We start from the raw sequence: 22,856 nt of genomic DNA, 5'->3' as shown, positions 1-22,856 counted from the left end.
AGGGGTAGTGACTCAGGCCATTTCAATCCTTCTCACCTGAACTGGCACTAGAGGGTCGACAATATCAGGATAGGTGTATTTACTAGAACTTTCATACAGGCATTCCTGCTCTTAAACAAAAGGGATCTGAGAATCCAGTGAGCCCAGAACCAAGGATCCTTTAGCATGACCTTCAAAGACCTAGGACTCCCTCGGATCTTGAGTTTTGCACAGCACAAAAAAATCCCATCAGCTGGCTGGAAGGTAGGCTAAGCCTGTCAGTGGACCTACTAGATCTGCTGCCAGCAAAGCTTCCTTGCAAGGAGCTATGGTTGGGCCTTCCTGGAGATGGCAAGTATGGTCATTCTTTTTTGCCTGCTTGCTGGTTAAGTGTCATATGCACGGCAGAGTTTCTTCTCGGACCTGTTTTCATAGCCGCGGATACACCTGGTAGCAAGGCTGCTGGGAGGGGAACTTTGGCTCCCACCTCCCATCAGGGTCAGGTTCTCAATATCTACCTAATATCTAATCACTCTGTGGGTTTAGGTCAATTTGCAACAAGCAGTGTCACGGGCTGGAGACCAGAGGTCTGTGCTCAAAGCCGCTGAGTGGGCTCAGGTGTTCTAGTATCCCTGAATGGTCCCAAGGGACGAGACAGGTGCTGGCTCTCCTGAGACTGAAGATACAGCCAGCACCTGTGGGTGAGGGCTGGACCACATCCTGATTAAAAAAAAAAAAAATAGAAACCTGTCGTTTCCTCCAACCTGAGTGTGGCAGAGCAAATTCAATTATGCCTGCAACTCATTTGTATGTGAAGGATGAGCACTGGAATTCAGTAGGTAATATCTACATTGTCAAATGAATAAAAAAAAATTACCAGTTAGAAAATACTGAATTCATTTCTTTCTTTCTTTTTTTTTTTTTTTTTAAATTTGACAGAGAGAGAGACAGCGAGAGAGGGAAAACAAGCAAGAGGAGTGGAAGAGGAAGTAGCAGGCTCCCAGCAGAGCAGGGAGCCCTATGCAGGGTTCCATTTCAGGACCCTGGGATCATTACCTGAACCAAAGGCAGACGCTTAACCCACTGAGCCATCCAGGTGCTCCTGAATTCATTTCTTAAAGAATTAAACAACATAGGGGAGTGCCTGAGTGGCTCAGTGTGTTAAGCCTCTGACTCTTGATTTTAGCTTAGGTCATGACCTCAGGGTTGTGAGATTGAGAGCCTGGTGTTGGGCTCCACACTGGGCATGGAGCCTGCTTAAGATTCTCGCTCTCCCTATGCCTTTTCCCCACCACTTACCCCTCACTTGTGCCACTCTCTCTCTCAGAATAAATAAATAAAAATAAAAATAAATTAAAGGGGCACCTGGGCGGCTCAGTTGGTTAAGCCTCCGACTCTTGATTTTGGATCAGGTTATGATTTTGGGGTCCTGGGATCAAGCAATGCCTCTGGCTCCCCACTCAGCAAGGAGTCTGCTTGGGGGCTCTCTCTCCTCTCTCCTTCTGCCTCTCCCCCTAACTGGCTTGTGCATGTGGACTCTCTCTCTCTAAAATGGATAGATATATTATTAAAAAAATTTTTTTTAAAGAATCAAACAACATAGATCCCATTCATGATAATAAAAGATGTAATATTTGGCTATATGTTGGGGGATGGTGTTAAAGGTTGCAATAGGGAATTGAAAACTAATGCCATTATTTCAGAAAGCCTAAAGGAACTGTTAATTTCTAACAAATTTGCTTTGGGCTGGCAACATCAACACTGGTTGTCTCGTGAGAAACCTAATTATTTACTTAATAAATATAGTTTTCCAGACAAACAAAATCTTTCTGCAGAGGGAAAAAGAATTTAAGAGGTCTTTGTTTTGAGAAACCTGGGAACCATTCTTTCAAATTTTAAAGTAAGTCAAAGCATTGATCTCACTATGAATCCAAGTAAAATGCTTTAAATCCTTTAACCAGATCTGGATCAATCTCAAATGTTAATGAACAGTTTACTGTGGTTTTTAAACCCACATTCAATCATTCCATTCTTGGGCAATTTTCATAGTTTCCTGCAGCAAAACCAAGATAAAAGCAGAGCTGGATTTTCCGCTTTCTTTGGCAAGAATCTCAAAGTATTTGCCTTAGGCTTCCGCTCAGCTTTGCTGGTGGAAACAGGAGACTGGCCCTCCCAAGATCTCCCAGAATGTTATTAAGATGAAATCATTTTATACTTTTATCTGTGCCTGTTTGTTTTCATGTCTGAAAGAAGCAGTATGATTATATAGACTTTACACTGTATTTACTTGGGAGTGTGTGACTCTTCACCAAGTCACTCTCTTCCAATGAAGTGAACTCAGTGTCATTCACACGTGTTTACTGAGTAACTTCTATGTGTTAGGCATTGTGCTCTATCAAAGAGATGGTCTCTGTTCTTCAACAGAATGAAGCTTTTATCTCCCTCCCCAAACCCTACAATCCAGATAAACTAGGTTGTATACTAGTGTCCAAATAAGGAGCATACACCTTGGACCTCTCTCAATGTCTTCCTCTATGCCCCGAATACCTTCTTCCCACTTCTCTTTCCTTTTGGGCTATCTCCAGTGGCTTCTCCTTCCACAAGCTTTTCCTTTCTTTGTTTTTTAAAATATTTTTAAGTAATCTCTACACCCAATGTGGGGCTCAAACCTACAACCCAGAGATCAAGAGTACCATGCTCTACTGACTACACCAGCTGGAAGTCTCCATAAGCTTTTTTCCCCCAATATCGTTACTTACTAGGGAAATGCAAATAAAGCATGCAAATTAAAAAAATACAAATAAAATAGTGAATTGAGCAGATGGCTTCTCCTTTGCTGTCCTACCTTCCACTCCCTTGTGGTGCATTCAATAAGCTTCTATCACCTTAAAAAAAAAAAAACCAGTGAGTTGAATGGTGGCCTCAAGAAGGTATGTTCACATCCTAATACCTAGCCCCTGCTGATGTGACCTTATTTGGGAAAATGATCATTGCAGATGTTATTAATTTAAGGACCTTGAGATGAGATCTTCCTGAATTACCTAGGTAGGCCTTAGTCCAATGATGTATCTTTTTTTTTTTTTAAGATTTTATTTATTTATTTGACAGAGAGAGAGAGATCACAAGTAGGCAGAGAGGCAGGCAGAGAGAGAGGAGGAAGCAGGCTCCCTGCAGAGCAGAGAGCCCGATGTGGGGCTCGATCCCAGGACCCTGAGATCACGACCTGAGCCGAAGGCAGCGGCTTAATCCACTGAGCCACCCAGGCGCCCCCCAATGATGTATCTTTTTAAAAGACAAGAAGTCACAGAGCCAGAGAAGGCCTATGAAGGTAGAGGTAAAGAGTGGAGTTACATACACACAAGCCAAGAAACACCTGCCAGAAGCTGCCATAGGCAAACAGATTCTCCCCAAGCACCTCTGAGGGAACACAGCTCTGCATACCCCTTGATTTTGGACTTTGTCCTCCAGAATAAATTTCTATTTTTTTAAGACCCTCAATTTGTGGTTATTTGTTATAGCAGCCCCCAAAAAACTAACATACCTACAACCCAACAATTCTTTTTTTTTTTTAAGATTTATTTATTTGACAGATAGAGATTACAAGTAGGCAGAGAGGCAGGCAGAGAGAGAGAGAGAGGAGGAAGCAGGCTCCCAGCAAAGCAGAGAGCCCGATGCGGGGCTCAATCCCAGGACCCTGGGATCATGACCTGAGCTGAAGGCAGAGGCTTTAACCCGCTGAGCCACCCAGGCGCCCCCAACCCAACAATTCTACTCCTTGGTATATATCTAAGAGAAATGAAAATCTGTCACATAAAAATACGTACAGGAATGTTCCTAACAGTGTTATTCATAATAGCCTCAAAGTTGACGTCCAAATGTCCATCAACTGATGAATGGATAAACAAAATGTGTAGAGACGTACAATGGAATAGCATTCAGTCACAAAAAGGAATGAGGTGTTGATAGATGCTACAAGGTGGATGAACCTGGGAAACAACGCTAAATGGAGGAAGCCAGTCACAAAAGACTACGTGTTACATGATTCCATTTACATGAACAATCCAGAATAGTTAAATCTATGCCAAAAGAAAGCAGATGAGCAGTTGCTTAGGGTGGGAGTAGACTGGGTGGGGAATAAGAGGAGCGAGGGAACTGGAGGGTAGGGAGTGAATTGTTTATTCCTATATTCACTATAAACAATGAACAGTTATGAAAGGTAATTATTTTAGATCTACCCTATCACCATGGAGACAGCAAACCTAACACCAGAAAAAGTAGGCTCCGAAACCACTTACTAACCTTGGTCTTTGATGCTCTGTTCTAAGAAATGCATGCTCGTAGGTTGACCAGTGGATTGCCTAATAGACTGTTTTAAAACCTTACCCTCTTCCTGAGAGGAAATGCTTGGCACCTAACAGGTTTCTCTCTGGGTTCATTCTCTCTCTACCCACTTCGATGCACTAGGATGCACGGAAGCGGCATCCTCTGTTTGTTGGGGACTGCTTGATAGAAACCTAACTTCACCTCCCGACAGCTTTAGCATTCATCAGCTTCCTCCCCTCTCTAAAAATAGAGACTTTTGTGGTGGCTGGTGACAGAGCCAGAGGGGGAACATCGTGTACAAAGCCGGAGTGTCAGAGGGCTCATGGGGAGGGAGGCTGCCTCTGCCCCACTCCAACCACGCGCAGAGGTCATTTGGCTCAGACCCAGAGCCCAGCAGGAGTAATTCTGAGATGCCTGCTCAGTGTGACTTTAGGGGACTGAAGTGAGGTCAGCGAGGTTATAGAGCTTAAGTGTTCAGGTCCCGGGCTCCCGGGTGGCTCAGTCGGTCTGACTCAGTCAGTGTCTGACTCTTGATTTCAGCTCAGATCATGAACTCAGGGTTGACAGGCTATGGGCTGGATATGGAATCTGCTTAAGATTCTCTCTCCCTCTCCCTCTGTCCCTCTGCATCCCTCTTTAAAAAAAAAAAAAAATTCAGGTCCCTATGAGCATAGGAGTTAGGAATGCTGTAGCCACCCCAGGCCCACCCAGTCTGAACCTGCAGGTCAATGAAGGGAACACTTCTGTGGTGGGCTATAGTCCATCCTTTCAACTGCCCCTCCTGGAGCCTGCCCAGTAGAACGGACCCTTGCCACCCAGACTGGCTAGAATCTCCCTGGCCAGAATGGCTGATTTAGGCATGATTGGACCCAAGTAGGTGAAACAGAACACTCACTGAAGCCTCCTAGGAAAGGGATGCTCCTCTCCCTGGTTGTGTAGGCTTGGAGGAGGAAGGCACCGGTTTGGAAGAAGTCAGCTTAAAAGTCAAAGTCAGTCTCTATCACTTTTACTAGATGTGTGTTCTTGAACCAACTATTGAACCTTCTGGAATCCTGGTTTCCTCATCTATATAATAAGAATAATAGTACAACCTCCACAGAGCTAGGGTAAGGATGAGATCCAATCATGTGAGATGCGATTACTATGAGACAGCAAGCACAGTTGCTAGCCCCTAAGAGTGGGCCAGCAATGACACCTCTTTAGAAAGAATGCTATGAGGATCCCTTGGCAGGGGGCAAGTAGCTTGTCTAAGGACACTGGCGCGGCTTTAAAATTTCTCATCCTAGACCCAACTTTCTGGCCCAACTCACATCTGTGCTTCTGCAGATAATGTTGCTCTTTAAATGAATGAGTTATATAAATGCAGAACATTCATGTCATTTTGTGGCCACGATTAATTACCCCACTTAAAAAATACCTACCAGAATCTGTTGATGGTGTTTTTCTACTTCGTAGCCTCCAAAATGCAATATGCCAGGTTTTGCCTGTATGACCTTATTATTCACAACTTTCGCATAAACCTCTATAAAAACAATGTAGGTAAGTACGCCATGAGATGAGACATAAGAGAAAATATTAGATAAATGAAGATCCTATTAATGTGGGCTCTCTTTAATTTGGGGTATTTTTAGCATATGAAGGTTTCAGACAGAGGATACAGCTGTCAACAAGATCAATGATTTATTCCAAATGAACTATACCGCTTCTCCTTCTATATTTACACATTGTTTGGGAGATAATTATCATCACAACACAAATTCACATGTATTGTTTATTACCCACTAAAATAATCTGCTCTTCCCATTTTGTACAAGTCTTCATAACAAAACATGAGCTTGCAATAGCACACACCCTAACTTTGCTGCTCTGTGTAACCCTGATGTGACTTATTATGTAACAAATACACAGTTCAAAGACTCCACGTGTTTCATCACTGGATTATTTACCTGTTATCATGGGATTTCCTCCGAATAGAATTACAATGTGATAGAATAATCGTAAAGCTCTGAGTCATTATCGCTCTCGACAGTAAAGTCTCAAACTGCTATTAGTGTAACGTGAATATCTTTTTAATTTTTTTCTTCGGTTCTGAGAATGAGGTTAAGACAGCTGATCTCACAAAAGTGTCCAGGTCTATAATACTTTCCCCAGCTCTTCATGCGGCAGGAGCTGAGACGTGTAGAGGAGGCACCGAGAACGCATGGCAACACGCTAGGCATTTGTTCATAATCCTCGTTCCAGCCCTATGTAGTGGGTATTATTTCCATTGTGCTGGTGAAGGAGCTGAGACTCAACAAAATTAAGCAACTTGCCCATGGCCAGGAGTTAAAAATCAAACCCAGGTCTGTTCGATTGCAACCACTGAACTGCTTCCCTCAACACGAAGGCACTGTTCAGTTTCTTACACATAATGACTTTTCACCTTTGGCTATTGCCAAACCCACGTGAGCCTGAGACACCCTCCCCCATTGCTTAGCCTGCTGTGATTCTTATAAACATCTGGAGTGCATATGAAATGGTTGGTGGTCTTCTCCTCACCAGGTGACCTGTCATCAGGTTTGGGCCAAACCAAAGGGCTGGAATGTTTCTGGGGGATGGGCAATCACTGTGGGTTATTTCATCATTTTTTTAAGTATTGAAATGAACCTTCTTTGGTAAACTTGTTTAATGCTGAACATTTTGCTTCTGTTATTAGGGCCGCAAAATAGACCCAGAACCAGTATTTTTCTGTTGATGCCCAGAAAGAGTCGAATCTACTAATTTGCACTCAGTTAAGTTCTATGGTGATGAAAAAGCCACACCGAAATACCACATTTCAGCATCTGTGACAGGCCTTGAAAGATGAGTGAGGAGCAGACTAGTATGATGGTAGAGAGTGGAGATTGGGCGACCGTGATAGAACACCACCTCTCCACCCAGCTGTGCCACCATGGGTAATTCCTTTGACCTCCCTGAGCCTCAACTTCTCCACCAGTAAGATAAAAACTGAACGTTGACATTGTGTGGATTAAGTGAGAATAATGTAGGCAAAATGATTAGCCTCTTACATACTAGCTACAGGATTTTACTAGGCTTTCCATGTGCATGGCAGGGAAAGGATGTGCATGGAAAAAGACAAGCAGGTATAAAGTGCATGTGGTCTTGAAGAAGCAGGAGTAACTCTGTGGTTGGAGCTGGGAAAGAGCAACGCACAGCGTGGGGATGGTGCTCGGTGGGCCAGCTTGCATCCACACCAGAGGGGGCCAAATGCCAAGTGAAGGAAATTGCAACTCTCTTCCCAATGCAAGGGAACCACTGAAAGTATCTGAGCAAGATAGGGGCAGGGCCAGCCATGACTGCACAAAGGAAACTGACGGGGTGTGAAGGTGATATAGAGGAGAGCATTAGGATAACACAGTGACCCTGCTGAGGATGAGGAATAAGGCAGTGGGGACAGATAGGTAAGCTGTTAGAGGAAGCAATAGAACTTGGTGACTTGGTGACTCATTTACATCAAAAGAATCTATCACATGAGTGGATGGACCTAAATAGAACCATAATAGCTTAATAATAAAAGCTATTGTGAGCCCATAAAACAATATAGCCCATAAAACAATATAGAGAAATCAGCACCAAAAATCCCATTGTGCTTTCTGGACTTTGGATCCTCCGGTAAGATGTAAATTGTAAAGCAAATCTCTTTTCTACTCACTTACTTGATTCTAGAAGGTGATTAGGTACTTCTCTTCTTTTCTTGGGCTCCTCCACTAGCCTCTTCAAAAGGAGGGGGGATACATTAGTAAATGGTTCTTCGGCATTGCTCAGTTCTCTGCTGGGGGTTTTCACCACTGCCATTTTATCATGAAAAATCGAGTCTTTTTTTTAGAGCCAAAGGTCATTTCCTGGATGGGGGGGGGGGACACCAAACAGTAGCAGTATGAGAAACCACACACATTTATTTTTTTTCCCCTCTCAGTCTTTGACAAATGTACCTCTGTGACTGTGTGTACCAGGCCCTCCCTGCCTCCCTTGGCCACTCCATTCCCACACAGAGATGTCCCATTAATCTTGTATCACACATCATAACCCAATATCATGCCTTTGCTCAAAACCCTTCTGTTCTCCTTCATTCTCTCTCCTCAAAAGCTTTTCCCAAAATGTAGTCCTGGGATGCTTTTGAGCTATTAGGAGGGGTATATGAATGGAAAAATAAGTCAAATTAGAAAAGTTTGAAGTAAATAGTTAAACAGGCCTCTTCTGAGATTTCTCCAAATTGGTCTCTTAGTTGCATGTGACCATGAAACCCTTTACCATTTGGAAGACACTGGCATCCTGGGGCCAACTTCCAGGGTCCATCTCTGGGGTGATAAGTCGGAGTGGCCAGTGTACCTCCTCCAGCACCACAGAGGGCATTCCTAGGAGCTCTGCCCTAGGATCTAGGGTCCTGGTTCATGGGGACCCTTTGTCAGACTTGCTTTTCCTTATCATGTTAAGTTCCACTCACTTCATAAAGTCTACGCTGACCCCAACACCCTTCCACATTCTTCAGCAATTAGCGCCTCTACTACTCATTGGGTCTTAATGACTTACTGCCTTGTACACTCTTTATGAAGCCTATATATCTTGCCATCTTCTACAGCAAAGTCTCTAAATTCGGGGTACATGCTTGGGGGGCTGCTCCACGATGTCTCTGAGAGTGATGTAAAATCATACGTGGATCTTTATGTGCTGCTTCCTCTCTCTCCTCTCTCTCTCTCTCTCTTTTTCCTGGAGAAAGCTCATAACTTTGGATTCCCTGCAGTCCACAGCACCAAGCAAAATACAGTAACCACACTGAAGCCAAAGTTTAATAATCATTTTCTGGAAGTTTCTCCTTTCTCCTTACCTCCCCCCACCTCCTCCCACCAGCATCTCTGAAGATTTCCCCCTCAGCACAGCCTCCCCCACACCAGTGTCGTTCCCCCCCCATCCCTTCAACAACACCTGCCTCGAGTTCACCTTCAGGCTCCCTCTCCGTGGCTCCCTCAAGTTCCCTGCTGCACTTCGCAGGGACAAGGGCTAAACCATTTTCAGGGGAGCTCCTGTTCCAGTTCACTCACTCCGCGGTGAACCCCGTCTCTTTTCGCACGCCCCCGTCCTTGGTCCCCTTGCCCCATCCTCTCTACCCGGCAGGCCCTCTCACCCTAGCCTGCTCCCCTCAGAGCCCCTTTACTCCGTCTCCTGCTAGGGGTCGGGGTCGACCCCTGACCCACGCAGCACCCCCATCCTCACACAACCCTTTAGGCCTGACCCCTCTCTCCTCGGACCCCAGCCCAGGCTGACTCGCAGCGGGCCACCCGCCCCGGGCTCAGGCTGCCTGAGCAGCTCAGCGCCCGCCCAGGGGGCCAAGTCCGCGCCCCAGGTCCCAAGCCGCTCACACAGGAGACGGTTCCGGGGCGGAATTCGGCGGGCGCCCATGCCGGCATCGCCCTAGGCGTCGGCGTCTGGTCCGAGCGTCGCCATGACGACGCGGACACGCTCCCGGGGCGGTGTCTGCGGCCGGACGCGAACAAACTCCTCAGGGTTGTGCGGCGGAAGTTGCGAGGGGAGGCCCTGCGGCGGCGGCTTGAGGCGGCGGCTCGAGGTCCAGAGGCCGCAGGTGACTTCTGGGGACTCGAAGCAGTCTGTGAGGGCTGGAGAAGAACAGAGAGAGAGAGAGCGATTTATGAGGTGCGAAGGCAATGGATTCCCGAGGGGAAGTGAGAAAGTCTGGAGACACCGTAAGCGGGAACTCTGAGAGACCGCGGGAGGGCGGCGGGCCCGAAGGGGCGGGGCCTCCCCAGCTCAGTGGGCGGGGCTTCCCGGCACACCTTCTTTCGCGGAATCGCTTAATACTTAAGTATAGTTTGTTTTACATTTTCCGTTATGGTAAATTCCCAACACGTAAGAAGGTCGGCAGAATAGTACGATGAACCTTCAACACCTATCTGTAACGATGGTCAAATCACGGCCAATCTTGTTTCATCTGCACCTTTCCCCTACTCCCTGTATCGTTTTGAAGAAAATCCCAGGCATCATTTCATCCATAAATATTTCAGAAATACCTCCAAAAGATAAGAACTCTTTAAAAACGTAACCACAATGCCAGTGCCTTAAAAAAATAATTTAATTGCCCCACAAGGGTCATAAATGTCACGTTTAGAGTTGCCAGGATGAATCAGAATTCAAATAAAACCCACACATTACAAAAGACTGATGCGTCCTTTAGGTGTCTTTTAGTTGACAGATGCTCCCTCCGTATCTTTTTGTTGTTGCCAGCTATTCCCTGAAGGAACTGTTTCTGTTCTGGTACTGATATTTAGGCGTTGTAAACCACAAACCTGGACTTGCTCCCCAGACTTCCTGCCCTGTCTGCTCCATCCTGCTCACCCATGGACACTATTCCTTATACAGATATTTCAAGCTTCTCTCTTCCCAGGAGTTGTCCCTGTCTCATTTTTTTCATTGTATGTCTTGACACATGCTTGACATTATTTATGGCTTTGTGTTGATCAGAAATTATAGTAGGAGTCCAATAAAAGTATCTGCCTTCCCCACACCCACATCACTTGTGCCATATGTGGTTCCCTCCCCCTCTCCCCCCCACACTGGGAATATTCATTTTTCCCATCTTCCTATTCTCCAATCCGTCCCTGCCACCTGTGTCACTGATTAAAAGTCTCCCCATCTTTCGAGGCTGGTCTGGAGATATCTTCTACCCTCCCGGTAGCCCTCCCCGTCAGAAGGACTGTTTCCTTAATCTGGGTTCCATACGCTTTGTTCTAGTATCTTTTTCGGCACTTATCTTTTTATATGTTGCACCTATTATTGCTTGTGTGTCTTAAACTGTGAAATTCTTTTTTTTTTTTAAGATTATTTATTTATTTATTTGACACAAAGAGACACAGTGAGAGAGGGAACACAAGTAGGGGGAGTGAGAGAGGGAGAAGCAGGCCTCCTGCGGAGCAGAGAGCCCAAGGCGGGGCTCGAACCCAGGACCCTGGAATCATGACCTGAGCAGGAGGCAGACATCCAACGACTGAGCCACCCAGGTGCCCCTAAACTGCAAAATTCTTATCAGGAGGGCACTGTGCCTTATCTTTGGATCTCCCACAGATCTTTGTTTATAGTGATTATCCAGTAATTGCTGGCCAAGTGGGTGAAAAAAAAATCCATTTGTTTATACAGTGTGTTGTTTTAGTTCTTTCCCTTTTGTTGCCCCAACAAGGTTGTAGATTTCAGAATAAATACTTTGTTTCCCACAGTCCCAGACCTTTCCACTCCAGCTTAAATCATCAAATGCTTGTTTCTGTACACTAGTTAATGGGTATTGGGTAACACATTTTAATTTGTCCTAAAATTTTTTTTCTAAAAAGTGCTGAATTCCCTGTTTTATATATAAAGATAGACATAAAAATAGATATGTAGATATGGATATAGATATAATATGTAGGTCTCTGTATAATTCACCAAATTGCATATTATAGTGTAGGGGACACTGTTGGTTGTCTACTCTCACCTTACAGCTTTGCTCAGGCTTCTCCCAGTCCCAGTTCCCCAGATCCCCACTCCCAGCAGTAGCTGCTGATTAGTCCACACCAGTCATGGAACTCCCCATCCTCTTGCCAACAACTGATTTACCATTCAGTTTGTAACCAGTTCTGGCCACAGAGACATTAGGGAAAGACTTCTGGGAGACCTCTGGAAAAGGCTTCCTCCTAAGAAAGAAACACATAAATACAGTATCTTTCTCTTTCTGGACATTGTAGTCTCCTAAAGTGATTCCTTGGAAACTCACCAGCCAGCCATCAGAGGCCAGGAGGGGCCTGAGCATGAAGGTGAAGCTGGTGAGCAGGAGGCAGGAAGATTCTGGACATGGATGACATCATCTCACCTCTGCTTGCCTGGTACCCACATCCCATTATCTCTTTTTTTCAACTGAAAACGTTCCGACATATAATGATCTCTCTCTCTCCCTCTCTTTTTTAAGATTTTATTTGTTTATTTGAGAGAGGGTGAGAGAGCAAGCAGGGCAGGGGAGGGGAGGGGCAGAAGAATGGAGAGGGAGGAGGCAGGAGGGGGAGAGAGGGAGAGCAGGGGGAGAAGCAGGCTCCCAGATGAGCAGGGAGCCCAATACAGAGCTCAATCCCAGGACCCTAGGATCATGACCTAAGCTGAAGGCAGGTGCTCAACCAACTGAGCCATCCAAGTGCCCCGACATACAATGATTTCTAAACATCCCTCCAAGTGTGAACCGTAGCACAGGAGCTTGTTAGAAATGCAGAATTTCAGTTCATCCCAGACCTACTGAATCAGAACCTGCATATTGATAAGATCCCCTGGAGATTCACACACACATTAAAGTTTGAGAATCACTGTACCAATGCCCTACAATTACAGTTGTTTTCAGTGATCAGTTATTTAACCAATTCGTTTATGTATTTCTCATTTATTTTAATGTTTTCAGTGAGCAGAATACAAAGGTATCCCAGCCTCTGCCAAACTAAATCCATGAAATGGGTGTGAAAACAGGCACAGAAGCTCTAAACTATAAGCATCAGCTTCAGAAGCACTGGAGACCAGATAATTTCCTTGCTTAAAACTCCTCGATGTCTTCACACTGTATGGAAAAGAAAATGTAAAATCCTTAACACAGAAAAGAAAAATGTTTGCAAGGCTCTCTAAGATGTTACTTATGACCTTCTCTCTCCACCTTCTCCTTGCTTCCTTGCTGCACACTACCCTCTCCCCAACCCCCCTCCCCTGCCCACCCCGTGTACTCTACCCCTCCAACCCCCCACATCCCCTTTGCCTGCTGTGGTGGGTTAAAGCAGGCTGAAAATTCTGACACTCCTCTCATGGGGTCCCTATGCCCTCCCCTTGAATGTGGGTGGGTCTGTGGCTGCTTTATCTGCCCAATCCAGTCCTGCCTGAATCTCTGATCCCAACGTTCATGAGAAATAATAAGACGGTTGTGGTTTCAAGCCTGCAAGCTTTGGAATAGATATAGCTACAGTGATAAATAATGAGAAACTTGTCTAATTCCTACTCAGCCTAAAGATCTCTTCTTTGGAGGGGCTTTCCCTGGCTCCTCTAAATCAGGCCCTACCCCACCATCTTCTCTCCCAGCACTGGGTGCTCTCCATTCAATGCGCTTCCTGCAGAACATGGTTCTAGACCAATGGGGCTGACCTTTACTGAACTATCTGTTCTTTACTGAACTATCAGTTTAGTAGAGGCTGACTTGTTCATCACTGTATGCTCATCACCTTGTACACTGCCTGGCACATGGTAGAACTTCCAAGACAGTTGTAGGATAAAATCATTAATGAGTTATGCCAAGTGAGATCTAAATTTATATATACGTATACATGTATGTGTGTGTGTATGTATAGAATTGCAATACGGACAATATATTCATATGGTTCAAAATCTGAAAAGTAAAAAAATCTCCCTCCTACTCCTGTCCTTAATCACCAGGTTTCCTTTCCCAGAGGCAACCTATATGTTGCTAAATTCTTTTTTTTTTTTTTTTTTAAGATTTATTTATTTATTTTGACAGAGAGTGTGTGTGCACACATGGCAGCAGGGCTGAGGGGTGGAAGGAGAGAGAGAATCTTGATCTCATGACACTGAGATCATGACCTGAGCTGAAGCCAAAAGTTGGACTCTTAATGAAGAGCCCCTTAGGCACCCACCAAATTCTTATTTGTCGTTTAGTAGTACATTACGCATACACAAGCCATTATATGTATGCTTGCATTTATAAGAAGCTCACCCCCTGTTTAAAAGCCCAAATAAGGATGTCTGGGTGGTTCAGTCAGTTAAATGTCTAACTCCTGATTTTGGCTCAGGTCATGATCTCAGGGTCATAAGATTGAGCCCCATGTTGGGCCCCATGCTCAGCAGGAATTCTGCCTGAGATTTTCTCTCTCTCTCTCTGCTGCTCTCCCACCTTTATAATAAGTAAATAATTCTTTAAAAATAAGTAAATAAAAAATAAAAGCCCTAATAGCTCACCCTTCTTTCCTCTTTTCTTCCACTTAAAAATATATCTGGATAATCATTCCATATTTATGCATGAAGTATCTCCTCATTCTTTTTTTTTTTAAAGATTTTATTTTATTTTTTAAAGTAATCTCTACACCCAACATGGGGCCTGAACTTAACAACCTTGAGATCAAGAGTCTACTGATTGAGCCAGCCAGGCATCCCCCTCCTCGTTGTTTTTTTTCTAGCTGCAGAAATTCTATAACTCTGTAATCAGTTTGCTATTATTGAATACTGAGGTTGTTCCTGATCTTCTGCTATATAAACAATGTTGTAATGATTTATATAAGTGCATGTGCCATTTCTATAAACTTGTACATACCTTCATTCATAGGCATGTGAGTATATCTATAGGAAAAGTCCCCAGAGTAGAAGTGTTAGGTCAGAGGGTCTGTGCATTTGTAATATTGATTAACTATTGAAGTTACCCTCAATGGCCTTTGTCTTAGTTTTACTCCAACTTATAATGTATCAAAGGGCTGGCTTCCTTATGACCTCACTACCAGAATATATTATAAAACCTTTATGTTTTTGTCAGTCCAGTGGGTGAAAACTAGTATTTCAATATGGTTTTGTTTTGTAGCTCTCTAATGATAAGTAAAACTGAGTATGCTTTCATATGTTTACAAGTCATTTATGTTGCCTATTCTGTAAGTTCATGTCCTTTACTCATTTCCCATATGGTTCTTGATTTTTTTTCTTATTGAATCACTGGAGCTCTTTCTATATTACAGACTTTCTATATTACAGTCGTTTATTGCAAAAAGTTTCCCTAGCTTGTCATTCGACTTTGCTCTTAATGGTTTTTGTCTTTTAGGATTTTAAAGAAATTTTATGTTGTATTCATTGTGTATTGCTCCATAAAAAAGTACCTAAAGCTTAGTGACTTAGAACTATAATCCTTTACTCTTTCATGGTTTTTGTGGGAAGGGAATTCAGACAGGGCACAGCAGAGACAGCTTGCAGACCCAAAAGCTGGGAGTTGGACTTGTCTCAAGGCATCATTTGGTGGTTGATGCCATAGCTGTCCGCTGGGGACCTAGATGAGTCTCTAGGCCAAAATACCCCCACGTGGCCTGGACTTTCTCCCAAAATGGTCACTAGATCCAAAGACAAGTGTTCCAGGAGAGAGTCAGGCATAAGCTAGCTTTATGACCTAGCCTTGAAAGTTGTGCAGGACCACTTCCAACCTCATTCTATTGGTTGAGGCCATTCACAGATCCACTCAGGTATGGACATCTGGGTTGCTCAGTTGGTTAAACATCCAACTCTTGATCTCAGCTCAAGTCTTGATCTCAGGGTTGGAGTAGCCTGCCCTTGGCCCCTGCATAGACTTGTAGGGGCAAACCACTCCAAGATGGACCACTCTGGCATGAAGATTATTTTGATTTAAAAAGCAAACAATCAATACCCAGCAGATCTAGGAAAAGCTCTTTATCTTCCCCCCTACTCCCTGAAAAGAATGTAGATAGAGGAACTGGTCCAGGAAGGGAGCTATCGCCATAGAAAACTACATTATACTATGAACTAGGTATGGCATGCAGGGAGGGACCCAGCAAGGTATTTGGCCTGTTTGATCAAAGTCCTCTAGGCCCCCTTGTTTTTGAGGGGCCCAGCAAACATTTGTTTACCAAGCATTTATTCTTTTTCATCTTCCTGTGAATTGCTTTTCTTCCCTTTGAAGTCCCTGCCCCTGCCCCCACTTCTTAGTTCAGAATGACATGTATAACTTATTTCACCCGCCTTAGGAATTTCTTGTCTGTGTGGATTCCCCAAATACATGATATTAAATTTGACTTTCTCCCGTTCGTCTGTCTTGTGTCCACTAGATTCCACGGTGTGGACTAGTGTCTAGTGTCCACTAGAAGAACCTCGACAGGCAGAGCAAATTCTTCCTCCCCAACAGACTCCACCATCTTAATGGAGAAGTGTCAATATCTTAAGGGAGTACCACATTCTCTGTTCTCTGGCACTGCCTATGCATAGAGGGTATAGAACTGCTGTAGCCATCTTGCTATTAGCCTGTGCTTATTCAACTCAAGGGAAGACTGCACCAAGAGAACCATGCACAAACAGAACCTGAACCACGCATGAGTCCACCTTGAACTATGCTGTCTCTGGACTCTCAGTCACGTGAGCCACTCTTCATCCCTATCACTACTTCAGCCAATTTGAGCTGGTTTGTCTATTACCTGGAGCCAAATGCATCTGAAGTTGTACATGCCGGCCATTTAACTGCACTGATTTTTGTTTTCAACCTCGTGATAATGCTGAAAGATGGATATTATTTGCCCCATTACACAGAAGAGCATTTTAGCCCTGGAGGGCTTAGGTGACTGCCCAAGGTCGCATGGCAAATTGATGCCTAAGTCAGGATTTGAATCCAGGTTTGTTTGCTGCCAGCATTCTTTTCTGTATGCCAAGCCAAACTGCCTAATCAGGCAGAAATGTGGGGGCCTCTGGGAGATCGGGGTACACCTGATCTTTCTTTGTTCCCTCCAGTGAAGATAAGGCCTTGGGAACACTGGCAACATTGTCTTTCAGATATGGTTTTATTTGCTCTCCTTTATTTGATCTGTCTTAATGATAATATTTCATATAAATATTAAAAAGGATGCTGACAAATGGAGGAGGAAAATAAGAAAAGTAAAGGAAAACGGCTTTCCTGAGAGAGACAGCCCACATTTCCAGAGTGTAAACAGTGAGCCTGGACCATAAAAACCTCATTAAAATGTCAGTGTTATACCTTTGTACTTCAGCACTGAATAGGAAATCATGCTTGCCCCATTATTTATGGCTCATCAATAATACATTAGCTGGGTTCCAGAAAAGCTCACATTCAAGAGAGGACAGACCTCTTTGTTTGGTTTATTGAGCAGCTGAAGGGGCAGAGCAAGTTCATTTCATTAGTGTGGTCATTTGGTGAAGACCTTAAACCCGGAGACCCAGGGACAGCCAATTCCTCACTCCCAATGCTGTCCTCCACCCCTATCCCCAAATCAGTCCTTCTGCTCAAAAGTAACTTTCCCTGGAGAAGCCTTCCTTATGTGTATGCCAGGGAACATTGTTACCGGTGACAAAAATGGATATAAGTGACAGAAATAGATTACAAGTGACAGAATGAAACCAAAAGTAAAAAAGTTAAAATTGTATCTATCTACCTACCTATCTTCTATCAAGGGAGGCTTCAGTCACAGCTGCATCTAGGTGCCAGAGATGGTGTTAGGATCTTGTCTTTCTTAGTCTCTTGTTCTCCACTCCATGTTGGTTTCATTCTCAACCAGGACTCTTCGTGATGTGGGGGGGCTGCCACCTTGCTGCTAGCTTAGTATAATGCTCACGCATAAGTTTTAGTGGTGCCACTCTTATTGGTGTAGCATCAGTCATGTGCCCAGCCCTGAACCATTTACTGTGCTAGCTGGTGGTGAGGCCTCTCCTCGCCTAGGTCTGGGTCATGTGCTCACCCTGGGGTTGCTGCTGGTAAAAGCCTCACCCAAGCCACAAGTTCTGAGAGTAGGGGAGGGGAAGGAAGATCTTTGTACCAGAAGAAGGGGGAATGGAGGCTGGCCAGACACACCAACAGATGTCTATTAGATCGAACCTTATAAAATTATCGATATTGAAATATATTTTACCTATGAGAAGGGTGACCTCATACATTAACCCTCAAGGTTGGGTCTGGTCTCTCGGTACAGGCTTCCATAGAATGTATCATAGTTTACAATCTCGTCCACCATACATTCCATAGTTGCTCACTTCAGGCCACCAATTGGTCTATTAACTATGGGGTTACATAAACTTCAGAAACCTTGACCACCAGCCTCCATCATCTTGCTGGGCCTCCTGGAAGGGGTTGCAATTAAAGTACCCCAGGCTTTGTGCAAGGGGCTGAGATCACTATGGGCAATTGCCCTAGGCTTCCATCATTCTGGCAGGGCCACCAGAAACAGAATAGGTACTCAATGAATATTCATCAAATGACTGTGCTTAATTAATTCTCTAACAAGTGTTTATTGCTCCCGGAAAAATGCAAAAAACTGATTTCATGTTGGAGAAGTAATTTAAAATAAGATCTCTAGTCAAGCAGGTGAATCTTTGCCACCAAAGGAAGAAAAGAATGACTCGGTTTTATTATTAAACATTAAACCAGCCTGAGATGTACATCATTGACAAACCACAGAAGAGATGGCAAAGACAAATAGAAATCTCACCCTTTTATAGAGCCAGGCACACGCAATCCCTTACATACACAAGTTAATTGTCTTTACCCAAAGGGAAAATAAGACTTCTCCTATCTTTTTGACAAGCAGGAAATTACAACTTAGAGCCAAGTGTCTGTGCTAACCTCCCACAGTGACAGAGAGCTGGGGTATCCCTGAGCCTTGTATCCACTTTCACAGACATAGATCCACTGCCTTCAAGAAAACCATTCCCAGATTCAAAACTGGTAATAGGTTCATTTCGCTTTTAAAAACATTTACAAGACCATACATCTCAAAGAGACGGAGGTGATTTCTAATGACCAGTTTTCTAAAGGAAGTGCTAAAAAAGAAGGAGGAGGAGAAAAGATCTCTTTCCCTTCAGGCACCAGGGATTTTTCAAATTTAGCTTTTGTGGGATTGTATTGCAGGGGAGGAAAAATTTTTTACCCCTACCCTTCAGAGTTCAATGGCTGAAACTTGCAAATCAATCTGATAGAAGACAGGTTAACAAAAGTGAAAGCAGTTGTAATGACCTGCTGATCCTCTGGAATTTCACGAGGAAATGAAATTTGGGGAAGTGGTCAGATGATTGAAGTATAGATACTATTTTAGGTTAAACAAAAGAACTGGGGGTTTGGGGGCTTTTGGGCTGGGGAAGCAAGTTATGGGAAGGGGAGGGGGAAATGTATGATAAATAAGGTTTGTCTTGTTATGCGGGTGTCTCTCAGGTGATAGGAATTGTCTTGGGGCATAGCTCTCTTCCAGGTACAGACTTTTTTTTTAGCAAGTGAAAATTTCCTTTATAAATGTAAATTTTCTTTACAAAAAGGTGTATTTATACTTTATCATTAGGATCAGAAAGGAGTTGGGGAAAGAGCTTTTCCTGTGGCTGCTGGTTCTCAACAGCTTTTTTGACTCAAAATAATCCTCACACCAAAATGGCATATTTGGGGTCACACGTTCTGGTACCCATCAGAATTCTGCCTCACTGGGGTGATAAGAATATCTATATGAGACCAATGGAGAACTAGTTACCCTGGAACCAAATAGAGGATCTTCCATCCTCAGGGTAATTTCTAAACTATTGTCATGAAAAGGTGAACTTCTTGTGTTTGGTGTGGTGATAACTTAGGTTTGTATGTCCCACACTACCTGCAGAGGTAATAGGAGAAAAGGATTAGAATCAAGACCTAGATAGAAAGTCATCAAAATCAAAGAGATGGGGCACTCAGGTAGTTCAGTCGGTTAAGTGTCTGACTCTTGATTTCAGTTTAGGTCATTATCTCAAGATCCTGGAATTGAGCCCTGGGTTGGGCTCTGCAATCACAGCGAGTCTGCTTGAGATTCTCTTGTTCCCTCTGTCCCCCACCCCCACCCTCTCTCTAATTGGTAAATAAATCTTTAAAAAAAGAAAGAGACAGATAGCCCCTCTCCATCACTCATGGGGTTTATAATGAAGTTTAGAGAGTGTAAACTTTGGTATTTCCCCCCAATGGTCAAAATGGTATTTATGGTTTCACACGCTCTTCCAGAATCTTCTCATTCTCTCATCAGGAGGTTGAGTCTATGCTGCCTTCCCTTGATCTGGGCAGGCTTTTGTGATTGTCTGGATGTCAGTGAACCCTCTTGCTCAACTACAGACCCCAACAGTTATAACCAGAAATAGTCAAGACCCCTTAACTCAGCTCTAACTTAAAACCATTGTGCTTATTTCTTATCGCACTTTCTTGAGGCATTGACAAGGCATTTTGCAATGACTGGAATATTTCAACTGCTAGAACAAAAAAGCCCTCATAGCAATGGAATACCTAGAAGACCACATCCCACACTACCCCTTCCTCACCATGATCGTGGGTTGAACACATATCAACCCTCACCTATGACCATTGCTCTCTGATAGCTCTGTTGCACGCCGCCCCCCACCAAGCTCTCTCTGTAAGACTCTAGATGTCCATCTTGATGTGAAGAACAAAGGCAAAAGAATAGTAGATACAATTAAATTTCCTTATAACCCGCAGCCCATGGCCAAATACTTGAGACAGGCAGGGTAGGACCTTCCTCCAGAAACTCCCAACTGTCTTAATGTTAATACCTCGCCACAGGAAAACAACCTTAGCTTGACAATAGCCAGGCCTCCAGGATTCTGTAAAGTCTTCTTTCACATATGAAAGTCCTTTGGGAAACTTCCTTTGTCTCCCAGCTTAAAAGCTTATAATCAGTTGCTCCTTAAAATCCCAGAGCAGCTCTTTCGATCACGGGTTCTGTCCCTCTGCTTTAATAAAACCACTTTCTTTGCACTGAAAACATCTCAGGGATTCTTTCTTGACAGTTTGCTCCTGTACTCAAACATCAGATCCATCACATCTTGTGGGCTGGGAAGATCAGTTGTTAGGAACTGAGCAAGCCACCTCCCTGCGCTGCAGGCACTCAAAATAAATTTCTCCCTTTGTCTTTCCCAAACCCTCGCCTCTTGAGTTATCGGCTCCTCTTGCACACAACTTTATCTTGAGTTGGTTGAGCAGCAGTGTGGGCAAACCCAACCAGGAGCTCTCTCCTTTCAATCAATTTGTCCGCCCATCTTGTGATCTCCCCCAACCACGTCCACTCCCCCCACACCCCGACCCAACCAGTTGGTGGTGGAGCCTGCCAGGGCTCACCAGTTCCTTTCCTGAGTTAGTGACTATGATAGACAGATTGGCAATGCAGGCAATACAAAGCAAGAGAAGCAGCCGTGGGGGATTTCCAGGGCTGGGTCGTCAATCACAACATCAATCACAACACAAGTTTCCTGCTCGATCTTGGGATGCACACCTTTGGGATCATGAGCCTCTTGGAAGCTGCCTGTCACTGGGACCAGGTGGAGAAAGCACACAGAGACAGCAGGGGACACCTGAAGAGCCCCAGCTGCTCCAGCCCCAGCCATGGGACCGAGCGCATCTCAAGGTTAACTCTGGTCCTAGCCACAGTCTGACTGTAACCTTGGGAGAGACTTAAATTTTTTCTTAAGATTTATTGATTTATTCGGGAGGGGATGAAGGAAGGGGCAGAGGGAGAGGGAGAGAGACTCCTAAGGAGACTCCCTGCTGAGCACGCAGCCCTACTGGGGCTCAATTCCATGAGCCTGAGATCTAAACCTGAGCCAGAATCAAGACTCACTCAGCTGCTTGCTGCTTTACCAACTGAGCCCCCCAGGTACCCCTGGGAGACACTTTGAATAAGCACTGTCTGGCTGAGGACAGTCAATCCCCAGAGCTGTGAAACGATAATAAATACTTGCTGTGGTTTTCCATCACTAAAGTTGGGGGTGATGTGTGGGGGACGGAAACAATCCAGGGCTGGGGACCAGAATACCGGAATTCCGGTACCAGCAAGGCAACCTCCCAACGTGGGATTTTGAGCTACAGCCTCATCACATCTCAGTGTCTTCATCTGTTCAATGGGTATAATATTTCCAAGTGGGGTTATTCTCCTTTGCCTCCTCCCTCCCAAACCCGTTTTTTCCCTTCTCCGTCCGACAGGTAAAACTGTTTGGATAGTTCCTCTCTCTCATCTGTCTGCCTTGTCTCTGACGTTGGGTTGTGTTCAACCAATGAAAGACATAGCCAGGAGATCAGTGGACAGGAGAAGGGAGGTGGGGGTATTTATGGTACCACCTGACCCCTTGTCAGGGCCATAGCCTTGACAGTGGCTGCTTCCCTTTATGGTTAAGTTCTGACGGTGACTCCAGGAAAGCTCTTGACAACTTTTGGGATGCTGCTTTCTCTCCTTGCCCCTTGTTAAGGAAAACATTATTCTGACACTTGCTAAAATGGTAATGAAGACTTTATTCAAGACTTTATTTAAGACTATGGGGGGGGCAGCTGGGTGGCTCAGTGGTTTAAGCTGCCTTCGGCTCAGGTCATGATCTCAGGGTCCTGGGATTGAGTCCCGCATCGGGCTCTCTGCTCGGCAGGGAGCCTGCTTCCCTCTCACTCTCTCTGCCTGCCTCTCTGCCTACTTGTGATCTCTCTCTGTCAAATAAATAAATAAAATCTTTAAAAAAAAAAAGACTATGGGAAGAAAAACCCAGCTCAGCTTGGAACACAAAAAGGACAAGTGGAGATTTATGGCGAAGGAGCAGGGTGATCGGGACAGGGTACAGAAAATCATTAAGAGACAACAAGGGGCACCTGGGTGGCTCAGTGGGTTAAGGCCTCTGCCTTCAACCCAGGTTATGATCTCAAGGTCCTGGGATCAAGCCCCGCATTGGGCTCTCTGCTCAGTGGGGAGCCTGCTTCCTCCTTTCTCTCTCTGTATCTCTCTCTG

General features: G+C 44.6%; 1 protein-coding gene and 1 long non-coding RNA gene across 2 annotated transcripts in view; one reads left to right on the top strand and one right to left on the bottom strand.

The window, feature by feature from the left end:
• The window catches only part of CFAP221 (cilia and flagella associated protein 221), an 83,425-nt gene extending 73,590 nt beyond the window's left edge, over positions 1 to 9,835 (bottom strand). The window contains exons 1-3 of the mRNA XM_046019844.1: positions 9,699 to 9,835; positions 7,998 to 8,183; positions 5,724 to 5,824 (exon numbers count right to left, since the gene is read on the bottom strand). Of these exons, the coding sequence (XP_045875800.1) occupies positions 5,724 to 5,824; positions 7,998 to 8,136 (240 nt within the window). The 5' untranslated portion in view covers positions 8,137 to 8,183; positions 9,699 to 9,835. The remainder of the gene's footprint in view (positions 1 to 5,723; positions 5,825 to 7,997; positions 8,184 to 9,698) is intronic.
• Positions 9,836 to 9,865: 30 nt separating this feature from the next.
• LOC123951145 lies at positions 9,866 to 14,166 on the top strand. Its single transcript, XR_006820353.1, has 3 exons — positions 9,866 to 9,990; positions 12,069 to 12,206; positions 12,767 to 14,166. It is a non-coding gene; the product is annotated as an uncharacterized LOC123951145 (long non-coding RNA).
• Positions 14,167 to 22,856: the final 8,690 nt, after the last annotated feature.

The sequence above is a fragment of the Meles meles genome, chromosome 9, assembly GCF_922984935.1.
Source record: "Meles meles chromosome 9, mMelMel3.1 paternal haplotype, whole genome shotgun sequence".
In the NCBI taxonomy this organism is placed as follows: Eukaryota; Metazoa; Chordata; class Mammalia; order Carnivora; family Mustelidae; genus Meles; species Meles meles.
The sequence above is the reverse complement of the archived record's forward strand: the minus strand, read 5'-3'. Positions and strand labels throughout refer to the sequence as shown.